Here is a 16,634-nt window from a genome sequence, read left to right as displayed (position 1 = left end):
CTTACCCCAGCGGAGCTGGCCCTGACCGGCTCGAGGCGAGCTTGCACTAATTGCGCCCATGTCAAGTCGAAATGCACTTTCCGTACCGATCCTGGCGTCTATGAAAGGTACCTGCCCTGCTTTGCCTTTTGTCTTTTCATGCCTATCCTTCGTTACAATCGATCTTACTGCTTCCTGCTCCTGCCATGACCACAAGCCGGCGATGAAAGGGGGCAAGAGAGAGACGGGGCTCTTCCTCTCCTAAATTACGCTGATTTTTCAACACGAGCAAGAGGCAGGCATATCATGGTATAGTGATATAAGCTAATGAATCTAGATGCCAACGACTGAACAAGGCCTGTTCTCCATCTACGTCCGCAAGACCGCGCGGCGGGAAACGGCATGCTGGAACACGCGTGGCTCGAATTGAGGAAAGACTGAACGAAATGGTGTCTATTTTGAAAACCCAAAGCAGATCGAAGGCTCAAGATATAGATCTCACCAATGCAGACTCAGAAGTCGAAGACAGTGAACCTCGTGATCCAATATCACTTGCTGGGCCAAATTCCCTGACATCAGCGGTTTTGGAACCTGCGCATGCCGACGATGAGAGGCACGGGGATTGGGTTTCAAACACATTATTCACAATCAATGCGACACCAATCTCGGTCTTCTCTTATGACGACGAATCGTCCCTATCAGAAGCAGAAGAGATGCTGAAGAGGTTTCGGGACGAGAGGATCGTGAGTTTTCCCCCTCCATTGGACCTTCTCCATCTACGAAACCGTCACTGCAGGCAGATGAGCAAAGGCTTACAGTAACGATAGCTCGTCTTTCCCTTCATACATGTCCCTTCACATGTAACCTCCTTGCAGCTTCGAGATACCCGTCCGTTTTTGTTGCTGAACATCATGAGCACAATGTCTTCCTCGCCGAAGAGACGGGCTGCCCAAGGAGATCAGGCGAGAAACATTGTCATACAGAAGATCATAATCAACAGAGAGAAGAGCTTGGATCTCCTGCTTGGGCTCCTCACCTTAGTTGCTTGGTGAGCATTCATCCTGCTTGAGTATGTCGTCTACAGAACCCGGCATTGACACCGGTGACTCCATACAGGTCGCACCTACGATTGGGAGATAGGAAGTATATCTCCCTCTTTATACGACTCATTGCCACAGTTGTCTGCGACTTAGGTCTCCAGAAGCCGGAAGATAACTTCACCAATTCTACGCCAGTCTGCCTTATCATCAAGGAGAATGGCCCAGTTCGATTCCCAGCTTCCCGGAAGCGGCGCACCGATGAAGAGCGATGAGCTGTGTTGGGCGCATTTGTTCTGAATTCCATGTAAGCTCTCTGCTCTTACCAGTCTCATTTGTATCTACGATTCTGACTATATTGTAGGCTTTCCTTCGGCTTCAAGCTCAACGATAGCCTGCATTGGTCTTCGGCTTTCGACGACTATTTGGTTCAGCTCGCAAATAATAGTACGCCATCTCAAGACAAGGTCTTAATTGCCCAAGTCAAGATGCAGTTGGTCATTAATCAAATCCATCATGCCGGCTGGTCGGCAACGGGCGCGACTCCTCCTGCCCTTTACCTTTCCGCGAGTCGATCACATCTCTAAGATCTAAATAAAGGGGCAGAAACCAACAACCGTACGTCAGGGCAATACTCATCCTCATTACGAACAATGCACACTCGCTAACATTCATAGCCGTGATCCGGGGTTTATTCCACTTTGTCGAACTTCTAATCAATGAATCCGCAATACACAAACCAGCTTTGCCCTGGAACGAGCCCGACCTACAGCGCTTTGATACCTATCAACGCTGCCTCAACTCTATCAAGGCATGGCTTGATGTCTTCTTTTCAGTTCCCATGAGCTCTTTTGCAAACTTGTCCCTAACTACATTCCAAAATCTCATTCGTGTAATGGCATGTTTACACCGTCCATCTACAACCGAGGATCCAGCATGGGACAGAAAGGCCATCTCCGCGCCGCTTGACCTGATCCCCACTTGCGACAGAATTATCAATTTGTTTGAAGGTTTGAGGACGATGCCGGTAACGGGATCACTCGAAATTACAGACGAGTGCTGGAGCTTCAGTATCAAAGTACTGACAACTTTAAGGATCGCTTGGCTTGCAGAGGTGAATAGTCCCCAGGAAATCAGCGTTGGAGATCAGGCCATGGGCCATTTTCAAAACGAGATGTTCGGTGACTTCTGGATGTCAGATATGTTCAATGCTTCTTGGGAATAGCTTATTTGTGAAATATGATCGTGGGCTTGCCGGGGGCTGTACAATGTCTATGACTTATGAGATAGCCATGAATGTAACCCCAATAGAACGTTTATGTAGATTAATCGGGACCCGTGTGGGTAAATCTTGAAACGTGATATCAAGTCTCTTCTTTCTAGTCTATAATACGTTAGCTTGTGTTGGAAATATGGATATCCAGAGCTCTATCCAAGCCTCTATCACCTTTGTAGCTCCCTTTAGGAGCTCAATGAAGACAAAACTCTACCTCATGCTCACAACAAGATGTTGTTGCGAACAATGTAATTTGCTGATAGAACTCACTAGAAGCAGAATAGTGCTCGAGATGATTGTTTGAGCTGTCAAAATATCACTTGTTAACAGTAGAGTAAGCCATATTCACATCATACAGCCCGGTCCGGACTTCTGTAGGACCATTGAAGCAGCCTAAGGATCCAAAGATGTGAGGTAGTTCTTGTGGCAGATTTCTCCCCAGAAAACTTCCCAAGGCAACCAACCTTGATCCCTCGAAGTTTTCTTCGTTGCTTTTTGTCCTCCTTCTCCCCTGCTATATCGCGACTCTTTGATAGCAACTGGAATGAAAGTACCGCCGCCGTGGTATCGACTGTCACTACATAGTCAACGACCAAGATTACGTTCAACTATAACGAAGCTCACTTGCCCTACCCTCAGCTCCTTGTCAGCGCCTCTTAGAACATCGTCTACAGCGTTTCCATCCCCAATCATGGCCGAAGCACCGTCTTCGGACTGGCCGCTGAGGTCATCAGGAAGCAGTCAATACGTTCTGACGTACGTACGGCCTTCAGCCTCACGATCGTCGGCCGGTAGGGCACCACACTCTACAGAAGCCGTAACTTTCGGTATTGAGATTGAGATGATTGTGTCTGCCACCAAGGGCCCTTATGGACATCTCAAAGAGTTGCCGGCTTCTATGAGCGTCGAATGGGACCCTAAGGTCTGTCAGAATCAACGCACGCCATTGAGGATCCCAGATAGACACATCGCCGTCTTCCTCAGAGAGAAGAACATCAAGGCTATGACGATGTGGGAACGAGTTCAGATTGATACTACAGGAGCGCTCAGAGACAGATTCCCTGCCAAGGGACACTACAAGGATCGAGGCGCATACGATGATTACTTTCTTGTGAAAGGAGATGCTTCCATTGAAGTCGAGCAAGCTCCCAATGACAAGGACACTCCAATCGGCATCGAACTGAGCACCCCTGTGCTTCCTTTCATTCCGTCTTCCTTGGGCTTGATCAATGAAGTACTATCAGCTCTGTTCGAGGCGTTCGATGTCAGTGTCAACGCCTCTTGCGGGCTTCATGTGGTATGTCGGAAGATCATAGCTATTCTTTGAAGCACTATACTAACTCACGATCGAAGCACGTCGGAAACGGTGACAAGGGATATGACCTCGCATGGCTTCAATCCATTGCATCTCTCCTCTGGTCGGGCTCCGCTCTCCTTGACTGTTTACACCCCGTCCACCGCGGTCCTGCTCACCTTTACTCGCTTGGCTTACACCACTTTGCAACTCTGGCACACACCAGAGAAATCATGCGCTACAAGGGACCATTTGCTCCAACGCTCCAGTCTGTTGCTAGACCGTTCTTTCGCGAAACACCGGGCTCTCGCTGGTCAAACGATCCGGCCTATTACATGCGGAGAGAGGCTTTCTATGATAGCTGGATTCAAGATCCGCTCATGATCTGGTGCGGATTACAGCAGCTCAAGGAGACGAAGACCATCGATGAACTGCTCGGGTACATGTTTCATGTGAATCCCGGCTTCGAAGGCAAGAGGCTCGCCTACAACTTCAGGAACCTCCGCTTCCAGAACGATGACGAGTCACTGGTCCCACGTACGATCGAGTTCCGTCAGCATGAAGGAACAGTCGACATTGAGGCAATCTGCATGTGGACAAGAGTGGTTTGCAGCCTGGTCGAAGCCTGCCGAGACAATCCGTACCGGGCAGAGAACGCTGCGCTCAAGGCCGTAAACGCCACCTTGGGACTCGGCCGCTATGATGCTATCGATATACTCCGAGACATAGGCCTTCGTACCGAGGCCGATTACTACCAGCCTCAACTTCGTCTCCGCGATGTAGGGGTCGTTGAACTTGTCGAGCCCGGGCAGGAGCAGGACCCTGTTCAGGAGAACCACAACAAGCCCGGCCGTGCTTCAAAGACAGCAAAGAACGCTTGGGCAGCGCTGAAGTCCATCCGCGGCTGCTATCGAGCTAGAGACGATTCAGACTCATAAGTTCACCTTCTCAGTGCTCGATTCCTATGCCGGCGTGCCGTAGGTGAAAGACGATCAGTCCTACGGTCACTCTGCATTTCGGCCGTCCTTCATGCCTACAGCTTGCCTCAATCTCGGCAAGACTCTACAAACATTTGTTTTTCTTGTTTCTTAGAAGATACCCTGAAACGAAGCGACGATAGTTTTCTTTTCTTTTCTAGCTCCAAGAATCGACAGACCATCATTCTAAAGCGCCTCTTAGGCCTTGGTGGTTGGACCCATTATCTAAAGCAGGTGCTGCACTCTCCACGGCTGAGTGCTGGTCGGAATACTCTAAAACACGCGCATGAGTCGTAAAGGAAGCGACAATGGCGAATGCGGACTTTATAGAAGGCTTTTGACCCCTTTTGGGACATCGCAATAGGAACGCGTGGGGCTGGACTAGCAATGGCTCACCTGATCACCTTGCTTGCTCCTTGAGGAGTTCGGGTTATGCTTCGACAATGACCTCGTGCAGTCTCGGGCTTGTCAAAGCTAGGTCACGGGTTTCGTTATAGCAGGATCAAGCTTGGTAGATGCATCACGTCACAGAAACTTTGCCTGAATGAGCAAATCCGGCAGGCAAGCTGCTTGCGTACTTTTCCTAGATCTCTAATACGTTGCCTTTCCTATTAACTTTCATCTCGTCCTCGAGAGTGAAATGCGACCCAGTTGTTTCCTTGATCCATAATGATACAAATTACTCTGCAAGATGGACCATGCCTCCATAGCTGAGAACCGGTGTCCTGTGTCTCACCAACTATCATCATCTGACTCTTCCGCTTGACCATCGATCAATGCATCTTCCGACAGTGCCTCTTCCTCACTACCTGGATCGCCCGTGTCAACGCTCTGGTCATCATCCTGAAAGTCACCGTAGTCTCTAATGCTAGGAACAGCCGAGGAGCTGGATTCGTCATCAGAGCCTGAGACTGGGTTCTGAATGCGGTTGAGCTGAAGTCGTTCAGCCAGAGACATCGGACGCGAAGGAACTGGTTCATCGTCCGAGTCCGAATCGGAACCCTCCTCAGATGTTTGTTTCTGCGCCCGTGGAGGGTTGGCGACGTCATCTACAGAATTCCGATCATCGTCCTCGTCTGAAACGATAGCAGCTCTACGGCTTCCAGTGCGAGCCCGCTTTCTAGGCACGTCCTCGCCTGAGTCGTCTTCTGAGCTGGAGGCCACTGCACGGCGTTTGCGTCGCTTAGGAGCTCGAGCGGGCGCTTCATCAGATTCCGAGCTGTCGATGTCGCGCGCGGTGTCTGACTCGGCTTCGGGGCTGGAAAACTGAGCTTGCGGGTAGGCATTGAGACCAGCATCTGCACCCTCAATAGCATGCTCGCCGGAGGGCGAGAAGTCTCCTGCAGTAGACAGATCGTCGCTCATGGGCAGAACTGCCAAGTCGTCTTCGTCATCATCGCCTGACGAATATTCATTGATGTCATCGTCATCAATTCCGTCGCTTTCGTACTCGTCTAAGTCCGTCCCAGGTTCCTGGTCAGAGGCATCTGTATGGCCCTCATCGCTGTCCACGTACTCCTGAGTCTCATCCATCATAGCCAAGGCGTGGAATCGATTCATCGCTTTATCGCCCTCGAAGATGATCATGGGCCAGATACTAACACCTTGCCGATTCGCCTCTTCATCAATTTCAGCGAAGGAAAGGGTCTCGCCAAATTCTGCGCTGACTTCCATTGCGGATGAGAGCACATCACTCCGTGGAATCTTGTCCACAGCAAAGTCGGGGTGGTCTTTGAAGTTGGGCCAGCAGTACATGATGTCAAATGTAAGATTGAATATGGTATCCTCCTCGACGTCCTGTATCAAATACTGGGTGGCCGATTTGGATGGGCACCACCACAGTTGGCGAGTCTGACATTCCGAGTCTTCGAGCGCAAAGAACACCGTCTCGAGGCTAGTCCAAAATAATGGCTCTTCTTCAAACCCATGTGCCAGACAGCTGTTGAAATCGAAAGCCTGCAGGGCAATGTACTTGATGTGCTCAGAAAACCCCGGGATCGCGAGGTCCTCTGCAAGGCTCATTCCGCCAAAACCTCGGTCATACTGATTGAACAGTGCGACGTCAGTTTCTTTATTGAAATGTATTATCTTGCGCCCTTCACGAATGGCTAATGTGTCAGGGAGTGCCTTCAAAGCGAGTTCTCTGGACTCATGATGAACAGCCAGCAAAGCCCGCGTTGGCTCAAGCTGCTTATCAAGTTGGGGATGTTCCCACACCATCATCGGACCTGAACGTGGGAGCCTGGAGACCATGAAGCGGAAGACGCGTCCGGGCTGTACCACATCCGGGCAAAAGGCCTTCCAGACCTGTCTGCGGAGTTCAACGGGCAAGCGCATGAACTGGGGAAATGAATAGTGCACGACATCCTCCGATTCTGAATCCGAGCTACCATCATCCTCGGAAGCTTCTAAGTGAAGAAGATTTGCTTGGTAGATCTCATTCGCGAGGCGTGACTCGTCATCGTAAGAATCAGATTCAGACGGGGAGCTGTTGCCTTCCATCGCAACGGAAAATCCTCGGTCCTCAGCTGAGCTTGAGCTCGTTTGCGAGGACGCGTCATCACCAGCGCCTGGCATCTCCGGTGATAGACTTTGCGCGTACTTGGGGCTCTTGGTGGCGATAGAATCGTTGTTGATGAATGATGTTCGTGAGTGACGGAGTAAGAGGTTGAAGGTTTGCTATCAAGGATATATGATTGCCGTGGGGCTAATGCGAATCGGGTTAGAGAAATCTTGGTGGGGCGCGAACCGGCTGCTTGGATACCAGACAGATATCTACCTCCTGGGCGAGGTATCTAGTTAGGTACTCACGTTTGTACAGTACCCCGCGTCCTTCGTGTAGGTTCTCTCTAGGCAGTTGGGAGCCTACCTAATTAGGCTCCGTGTCGAGGATGCTTAATGTCGATGACACGTTCGTCTCCTTGAAGTCTCTCATATCTACCTCGGTGCTCTCCGAGATCCTAAGGCAAGTCTCTAACATCATCTAAGAATCTAGGCTCCAATTGACTTTCATGCATTTATTATATCATATCTATCAAAGACGCACCGCTGCATCGAGAGGCATGCTCGAAAGTATTCCATACGGCATGCTTTACAAACCCTCCTAGATGCGAGGTCGACCTATCGATTGAGACAATATCACCTGAACATCTACTGTGGGCCTTCATATTGAGGAATTCATGAGCTCCATTCACATTTATGACATCAAAGAAATTTCTAGAGAAGATACACTGGTTGCTTATCGATCTTTGACTCAGAAGTGCTAAACGTTGCTGCTCGACCAAGACGAACGCTATTGTACAGAACAGGATCATAGTATAGTACAATTCTTGGACTCATACATGTGCATCATCTCCAGGTAGATATCTTTTAACTTGTGGAGTGTTTAAAGTCTGTGTGAACACGGATGCCTTGAAGCGGGATTTCATCACCACTCAGACTGTCCCCCTCTCCTTTGCCCGGCTTGCTGGTGACGGTATAGCCGTACCCGTGATCAGGGCGCAGTTTTGCGTCAACGGGCAGACCGTCTGCAGTTGTCTCGCCGGAGAGATTGTCATCGTCCAAGCGGTAGAACGCTCCCGACTTGCCCTTTTTAGAGTTCACGAGCTCCGCGTCTGTTCGATCACCAGTCGATCGAGTCCCACGGCTGGCTGACTGGCCGTGATTCTTTGAAAACGCCGCCGAGGCCGCGCCACTGCGGAAAATGCTTCCCTTGACTCCCAGAGTACGGCCGAAAAGGAGCAGCACAGGTCGGAGTGTGGGCAGACAGGCTGAGACGATGCCGGCGGACATCTCGATTGACGTCCAGCCTACGGTAGGCGCGAGTGTGTATGTCGGGTCGGCATTGCTATAGGAAAAGAGGACACTAAATCGATAGGCTGATGCAAACACAACGCTGCAGAGAGTCAGCATCTTCAATCCATACCCATTAGACAGATTCAGAGGAGATACTTACAAGAAGCCTAGGCAGAAGGCAAAGGTGAGGGCAATTTTCTCGGGCTTGCGTAGCTGTAACTTCCAGACTTGAGGGATAGGGAGCACCAGGATGGCAAGATCCGTCACAATCGTCGATGCAGCATTAGCAATCCACGTGCCGACCTGGTTGATGCAATGTCCTGGAAGATCTGTATACCAGAGCTTTTGAACAGGGACACAGATGAAGATGAAGAGGAAGGTGATCGTGATGCCCCATGCAATGATGAATGCACCGATGGCGTAAGCCATTCTCTTGAAGAACGGGAAACGGAAGATGCGATAGTACATCAGGAGGAGGCTGATCTTCGTCCAACACAGGTTCCAAGCGTAAAGAATCTCCGCAACGAGGAGGAACTTGGCCATGAGGACTATTTGGTCTAAGGGCACCTTGTCTGCATGTATGCCCATCCCGGCACCGTACATGGCGAAGATGAAGCCAACGACAACAAGATTCCATGCCTACAGATATACACATTAGTTCAGTACTGAACGTATGTCGGTGGATGTGGGTGCATACCAATGAAAAGATTATCATCCAGTCATCCCACCAAAGCTGTTGAGCCTTCAAATGTCGACTGAGCAGCCGTAGGCCGACAGAGATGACAGCAAGAACAGTCATCGAGACGACGACTTCCACAGTCCATGGCTGGAGGTTGTTGGGGTCATATCCTTTAATTCCTTCCATGTTTGTCGAGAGACACGAATTGACTACTGGAAGATGTCACGGAACGGCTAGTACCTGTTGGAAGGAAGACGGCGGCTCGTCGACGCTGGCGGCATTGAGACTTTGAATATAAGAATATCAGACTCGCCCACTCTAGTCCTTGTCTCCTGAAACGACTGCCGGGCACCAAGCATCAGGAAACGGGCCTCCAAACATCTCCGAGATCAGGGGTTGAAGAAGAAGATTCTCCTAGCAAGTATGAGCAGTGCATGGACATTAGCAGATCTCTGCAAGAATGGCAAGGTCTCCCAACGACTCGCATTCTGGAAGTGGCCTGTCCACTGCAGATTCTTTCCGCCTTCAGCATGTGGACCGTTGCGCTATTATGGACATCAAGGTGGACCGATGCCGAGCTAGTGGTCTAAGTTCAGCGAAGCGGACCATCTCCACTTGATAAAAGTCCAGGTTTACCAGGGGAAATCCTGGGTCTGGGACGGCAGTTCTTACCCAACCAAAACCGCAGGTAGGCATTGGTAAGATCTCTGAGTTTTTGCTTGGCGGTGCAAGGTACGCCGGGGTGCTGCAAATTTTAGCAGGGTTCTGACCCGGAGGATCCGTGTAGTAATATGTAAGTGATGTCCCAATGCAGCAAGCATTCTCGAGATGGATGCATATGATAAGATCGCAGCCCAACCTCATATCGCGCGACTTTTACAAATGGATGGATTGGTGGTGTTAGAGCCCACCGTAGCATTTGACGTTTTTCACGTTTTCTTCATCTCTAGACCGTTCGGAACATCTCCACTCGTGACTAGCCGAGACAAACGGCGACGGCCCGCACCTCCCGGTGGGTTTTTTGTCCATTATATTTAGCTCCTATTCGGTGTGCAATGGTCGTAGTGTAGAATCTTCACAAATGGTGTGTCTGGAGCCACTGCGTCGGTCGGCATGAAAACTAGAGTACGTAGCGGGTCCAATTTGGGGCACCAGTGCCGCAGCACGACGTTGGCTTCCCCACTCTACCTATCACCTCCTGACTTCGCCGCTGCGCTACTCAGAGTAGCCTCGGTCTTCGACGTTATCGGTAGTCGAATGCACGAGGGGAATTCTTGGCCGGACCAGGATGTATGAACTAATGTAGATGATAATCGCAACCGGTGTCTCAGAATCAAGCCATGGTTCCATTGAGGCGGTTTTGTCTTCCCATATAGAACATTCTGTGCCACCGTGTGAAAATTCCCTCAATGCCGATGATCGTTCCGTTGAAACTCTAGAGTACAGCATTAGCACTCAAGAACTCGTCCAAGATGGCTGCTACCACCACTGTTGAGGTCCCGCACTTGGGCGGCATCAAGGCCGGCTACGCCCTCTCAGGGGAGTACGACCCCAAGAAGCCAACATGCGTGCTCATCAATTCGATGTGTACAACAGTCTCCTTGTACAAAGCCCAATTCGATAGCAAAGAGCTTACCGATGCTGTAAATCTTCTCGCCATTGAGCCTCTTGGCCACGGCGCGACAAGCTGCCCAACAGAGCATTTCACATACTGGGATACGGCCATCATGGCCCTACAAGTATTGGACAAGCTGGGTATCGAGAAGGCTTTCGCACTGGGGACTAGCCAGGGTGGCTGGATGGTGACTCGTATGGCATTGCTTGCACCGGAGAGGGTTGGTCCCCAATGAACGACAGCATCGCTATAATTACAATAGCTGACATGGCTGCATGAAAGATACTCGGCCTTATCCTTCTAGGAACCTCAATGGACTACGAATCTGCTGATTCGAGAAGCAAGGGCTGCTGGGACCCGAAAACCCTTCTATCACCTTTCCACGACAAGTGGTGCAGCTCGACTCCGACTCCCGACTTCCTTATCGATGACGTTTGGTGCGGCATGGTTGGTAGCATTGGCTTTGGCGGAGGCGTCACTACCGAGACAATCCAGTTCTGGACAGACACACTCAAGTCCGTCTATAAGGGTGATGAAGGACGGAAGAAGGCGAAGATGGCACTTGGATGCTTATTGGAGAGAGATGGTCTTCTTCTCAGAATTAGAGACATCACCTGTCCCGTATACTGGCTACAGGTACAGATTTGCTCAGATCGCGTTAAGTATTAGCATTATTCGCTAACAACAGCAGGGAACTCAAGATGCGCCGTTTGGCACAACTGTTCCAAAAGAGCAGATCAAACTGTTCACCTCGTCAAAGGAAGCAACGCTTTCTTTCATCGAAGAAGGTGGACATTATCTGAACGCCACAAACCCGAAAGAGGTTGGCGAAGCCTTGTTGAAGATGGTGACTAAGTACAAATAAGCAAGATAAAGGCCGTGGAAAGATGCATGAAATGAAATGGCCAAATAACGCTGCTGAGCTGCAGCTCCCGAAATACGGTCGATGTAACTGGTATCTGGGATGAGCTATTTTTATCGATACATTTAAGCGAATCATTAGCACTAAGCTGAATTGAACAGCAATAGACCTATAATAAAGGGGGTCAACAATGAAATGCAATTTGCCAAAACTTTCCTCAAGATAGCCCCATAGTGAATAAAATCAATTCAATTATCCCTAAGTTGTGCTGCTTTCCAGTTGCGATACGTAGATAACATGAGAGCGCAGAAGAAAGCTCGTATCTTGTCTAATTGTCACAACGGAATAGCAACACGGGCGGTTGACTCAACAATAAGTAAAGCTTGGCCAACTCTATGACATGCATTATGGCCAGTCTTAAGTTTTATTTTATTGGTCATCACTGTATCATGAGCTTTGTAGAGCAGTTGTCTATAGTGCCTTGAGAAGACCTTCGTGTTTAACGACCCATGTACCATCACTTGGGAATCCAGGTGCATGACCTTCCGAGCCCTCCCAACCGGCAGCCATGTACCCGACTATGACTTCAAGTTAGATATTACTGGCCTAGAATATGCATTAGAGACCACTAACCTGCATAAAGAAAACTGGCAGCACCAGGGAAGTACGGCGGTGGTGAAGGACCTGTAAGATATGAGTCAGCACGTTATATAAAGAGGCAGATGCAACTCACTTGGCCCCGAACGATGCGCATAGCCTGTTGCGGTAATAATATTAGTACTACAGTTACGGTCATGGTTGAGAACGAGTGCACATACCAGCATCATCGAACTTCCAATACCCATAGTTCGTCAAATGGTAGATAGCGCGATCGGGATTACCGACCCTAGCTGCATTTATTGCTAGAACTGGTCGTCCCCAACCACGTATGTTTGTATCAGTCCATACCTCCCACATCTTGTTTGAAGTCCTTAGTCCAACTTCCGCATCAACAGCCGGAGTATCTGGAAGGACTGATTTGTTTCATGTCAGCAAGAGGTGTTGTCAAGCCAAGTTGGCGCTGGTGACACGATGAGACAGTTCAGTTGGTGCACTCACTTCCTTGAAGCATGATAACACTCCGTGGGTCTTTGCTCAGACTCGGGTCCTTCCACCACGAACTATTCAATCCTTCCCAAGGTGCAAACATTCCGTCAATTATTGGTGGAGGCGCCAGGTTTTCTGCAACCTCGGTCCATAATTCGGGTACCGGTTGGCTTAGCTTAACCTTCCACTCGCGAGCCGCATCGAGAGCCCAACGCCAATAGGCAATCTACAGGTCAGCTATTTCATATCGATATGGTGACTTCACGGGGGACCTACTTCATATGCAAGATTTCGGGTCTCCAGGGGAAACGAGTTCTCCGTAACACCCTTCGATCTGTAACTGTTAGAACACGCTGTAAGGCTTGGCGGCTTCTCACTCACGGTGGTCCGAGGTCATAGTATCCCGAGCTCTCGTTCTTCCAAGCGAAAGAAGCCATGTAATCAGCCGTAGCTGTGAGAACACGATCCCATCGCTCGAGTGTCTCGCGAGTCGGCGATGCTTGATAAGCCAGCTTCGCCAAATATAGGGGGTGCGGTTGCTGCCACATCAAATATGCTCTTGTCTCGCCTGGCCCGATGCCGCCTGTGCCGAGTTCTGTCATTTTAGGCCATCTAAGATTGTTGTCAGCATGTCCTATCAATTTTGCCGGGAAGATCGTACCTCGCGCCCTCCCAACCCATTCGCTTTGCCCGCGCCACAGAAGTAGGCATCAATGTCTCGTAGACCGCTGGAAAGATTCTGTCGAAATATTGCTGCCGCCCCCATGTTGCCCAGTGTCCGCAGTGCCATACCACCATTTCGAGGTGGAATTTCCCCCACCATCCGTTATTGACAAGTCCGCTCTCTTGTGGTGGCTGACCGGTGGCCGCACTGTTGATTCGCATATAATACTGCGTCAGGATAATGCGCCGTTGTAGTTCAGTAGCATTTGGATTGGTTGACTCAGTGACATCAACAAAGCCGCCTTCACTCCAGTATTGGTTCCAGCCGGCGCTATTACGCCTCTGAATTGCAGATGGCAAGGCCGGTACTTGATCCTCCAATGAGAAATGAGCAGTGAATGACAAAGAATCAGCTTGATTGCAACTATCTTTGGAAGTCGCTGGAGCAAGTGTGTAACGATGTGCTGTTACTGCACTTGAGCCTGCCGGTTCGTTGCGCTGCAATGATAGGGGAAGATTGCATGGCCATCGTAAATTCACGAAATATTTTGTTTCGTCCATCTCATGATATATATGAGCAGTTCCACGAGCCGTAGTCTTGTTCACAACTGATGTAGTGTGGTTCAGGGGGTAATCGTATGACCCGGCAAAAATCTCGAAATCAGAACTAGAAGTCACGACATGCTTCGGTGGGTAAGGAAAGTCGAATTCGACCTGCAGGTCGCCTGATGAGATAAGAATGGACCGAATCTGGAATGTCACAGCATCCGACTCGAAATCACCCTGAGTGATGACTTCCACAGTTTCACCATCGATATTGAAAGTGGAATTAATGATTCCATTCCATAGGTCCAACTCTTGCCGAGGTTCCTTTATGAGGGATTGGGCAAGAGTATTGCCTTTGTACTTCAGACCAATGCGGCCGAGGTTAACTCGATTGGGATTCGCCGTCAACCATTTCGAGACTTCAGGTAAATCTGGATCCTCAAGGTCATAGGTCACGTTTCTTCCATGAGTTAAGACATCCACTCCGTGATAGTCGCTGAGTTTCTCGCTTAAAGGATCCCATTAGCATACTAAGAATGTATAAGAGAGTCCAGCTCAATGCTTACCCATTTGCTGGCAATGAGTCGTTATGCCATCCCCAACTTGAAAGTGTGTTGAACGGTATAAAGGTTTGCATGCCAGTATTGTCCAAGTTGAAGGCGAAGTCTCCATTCCCTACTTGAAGAGGCGTTGTTTCGTTTCCAATTACCTCTGGCAGGCTTGTGCGGATTACGTTGAACCTAGAGACTACACCTTGTCTACCGGGACAATCAGATTTTTTCGATCCATATACTTCTGGTGTACAGGGCGATTAGTTACCTATCAATTGCTGCTCGAGCCAAATCACACAGCAGAAGAGCCGCAAACAATGAAGTGAACGCCATGACGGGCGACTAAGGCTTGCTGAATCACTCAAGCCCTCTATTGACAAAGTCCAACATTCGCGACGTAATTTGGCCATCTTATTATTGTTCCGGAAATAATCAAATCTTGTATTGAGCAACATTGTAAGCCATATCCGGGACAAACACTCCCGATAGTGCCAACTTCTGGGGAAGTGGCCCACTTGGTACCTGTGATCACCATAGCCTGTCTTCTGCTTCCTGGGGAATCTGGGGTTGAGTGACCCAAGAGTGAGGGGAGATTCTCCACTATATAGAGGGCCTGAACCACTGGACATCCTGCCTCGGTAGAGTATCATGGCGAGGACCTCTTCCGGCGCCCTACAAGCGTAGAAATTCCCCAAGCGAGCACTGTGCTAGCGAGCCCCTCACTGATCCTTCAGTCTTGGCAGCATTTAGCAGGGCAAATCGATGGTACGCACTACAAAGAGTCGCTGTGTGCGCACTGAGATATACCGAGCCAAATAAGTTGAACAGGTTCGGAAGCTATGGTTCGATGAGTTAGTGGCCAATAATTCATATGTGCTGTTGACAACGAGAAAATGAGCTTAATGTTAAGGTTAAAAGAGCCTTCTTTGTCAACTCAGATACCAGGTTCCATCCACCAGCCGCCGTCCCCACCTCCGGACGGCCAGAACTTTTTGCAGTGGAAAATCACTCACTTAGTAATTGCGAAATCTTCAATTGATTACAGAGCGCAGAGCTTGATATTAGGTATAGCTGATGATTCAGACACTTAGAGCCCAGTTTGCAGATTAACAAGGGTATTTGAACAATTATGGCATCATCAGGTGGAACAACTTTGGATATATGCGCGCCAAGGTCAAACAGACTGTTGCTTGCTTCTCGGTTGCTCTTGCGTTTTCGGTTCCGGATTCTCGATAGGGACAAGTATGATAGGAGCTGGTCGTCGGGGCGTGGGAGAACACCCCTTGACGCAACACCAAATACAGCATCCTAATATGAGCAACCCAACAAACCCACCAATTGAACCACCGATCGCAACAGCTTTGCCAAGTTGCTCTAGTCCGGGGTCATCACTGCGGCTAGGGGTCGGCGTTGGGAAAGGACCCCCTGTCCACGGCGTCCAACAATTCGGGACACAGGTCGTACCCTGCAGAACTACATACTTTGCGGTCGGCATTTGTGCCAGAAGCAAGTCGGTGGCTGGGTCAAAAATGACACTCGTGGGGGTTGCCGCTACAGTCCATGTTGACTTCCATCTATTCCAGCGCACATCCGAGACAGAGACAGTCCATGGTGGTGTACCCTCAAACGAAGGGCTAGTCGCAACGCAGTACAATTCCGGGTATGTTGCAGTTTCTCCGGCGATAACGAATGTTGGAGTTGAAACGACGAAATCGAAGACTCTAGCACGCGTGAGTACCTTACATTTACGAAGGAAGTGAATTATTACGTGGGGCAGCAGTAGATAGTAAATTCACTTGATGAAGACTCTAGGTAGGATAGTCTGCTGGCTTCAGTGTATGAGATTGGGCATTGTGTTGCCGGGGCGTATTCATCTGGGAAACAGGCATCGTGATCAACGTCAACATGATTACTTGCGCCAAGATGAATCGCAGTACACGGAGGCGACCCAGTAGATCGAGGATAGCAATTTACGCTTGGCTCGCGAAACAGGTCAGTTGAACCAACACATGATTCGGCCGGCGTGAAATGAGGAACCGGCGGTTGAGTGATTGTCGACGTTCTCGAAGCGGATGTCAGATCAGGAGAAGAAGCAGGGTCCTCTGGAAGACCAGATATTGATGGCTCGCTAGTCATGGCATCGATCGACCAGAGCGGTGAACTCTTAGTATCGTGTCCTTGCTATTCCATCGCGACATGAAGTTGAGAGGGTTATGCGCCGGCAATATATAATTAGGCAGCCCTCTTCTTGGCGAGCCGTGCCAAGATTTGCAG

At 49.7% G+C, this 16,634-nt stretch overlaps 4 protein-coding genes across 4 annotated transcripts; 1 reads left to right on the top strand and 3 right to left on the bottom strand.

Annotated features, from left to right (window-relative positions):
- Positions 1 to 3,133: 3,133 nt before the first annotated feature.
- UCRPA7_3595 (hypothetical protein) lies at positions 3,134 to 4,524 on the top strand (the record flags this gene model as incomplete). The annotated part of the gene is made up of 2 exons (XM_007916157.1): positions 3,134 to 3,589; positions 3,646 to 4,524. The coding sequence occupies 2 exons, from the start codon at positions 3,134 to 3,136 to the stop codon at positions 4,522 to 4,524; spliced, it is 1,335 nt and encodes a 444-aa protein (XP_007914348.1).
- Positions 4,525 to 5,295: 771 nt separating this feature from the next.
- UCRPA7_3594 (hypothetical protein) lies at positions 5,296 to 6,318 on the bottom strand (the record flags this gene model as incomplete). The annotated part of the gene is made up of 1 exon (XM_007916058.1): positions 5,296 to 6,318. One exon carries the CDS (start codon positions 6,316 to 6,318, stop codon positions 5,296 to 5,298), a length of 1,023 nt encoding a protein of 340 aa, XP_007914249.1.
- A 1,614-nt stretch (positions 6,319 to 7,932) lies between these two features.
- Positions 7,933 to 9,223, bottom strand: UCRPA7_3593 (putative integral membrane protein; the record flags this gene model as incomplete). Its single annotated transcript, XM_007916160.1, has 3 exons — positions 7,933 to 8,458; positions 8,519 to 8,997; positions 9,056 to 9,223. 3 exons carry the CDS (start codon positions 9,221 to 9,223, stop codon positions 7,933 to 7,935), a joined length of 1,173 nt encoding a protein of 390 aa, XP_007914351.1.
- Positions 9,224 to 12,132: 2,909 nt separating this feature from the next.
- On the bottom strand, positions 12,133 to 13,281 carry UCRPA7_3592 (hypothetical protein; the record flags this gene model as incomplete). Its single annotated transcript, XM_007916059.1, has 5 exons — positions 12,133 to 12,198; positions 12,248 to 12,271; positions 12,877 to 12,934; positions 12,982 to 13,212; positions 13,262 to 13,281. The coding sequence occupies 5 exons, from the start codon at positions 13,279 to 13,281 to the stop codon at positions 12,133 to 12,135; spliced, it is 399 nt and encodes a 132-aa protein (XP_007914250.1).
- Between the last annotated feature and the right edge of the window lie 3,353 nt (positions 13,282 to 16,634).

The sequence above is a fragment of the Phaeoacremonium minimum genome, assembly GCF_000392275.1.
Source record: "Phaeoacremonium minimum UCRPA7 unplaced genomic scaffold PA7_03_scaffold_288, whole genome shotgun sequence".
Lineage (NCBI taxonomy): Eukaryota > Fungi > Ascomycota > Sordariomycetes > Togniniales > Togniniaceae > Phaeoacremonium > Phaeoacremonium minimum.
Note: the sequence above shows the minus strand (reverse complement) of the source record. Positions and strands in the feature narration are given on the sequence as shown.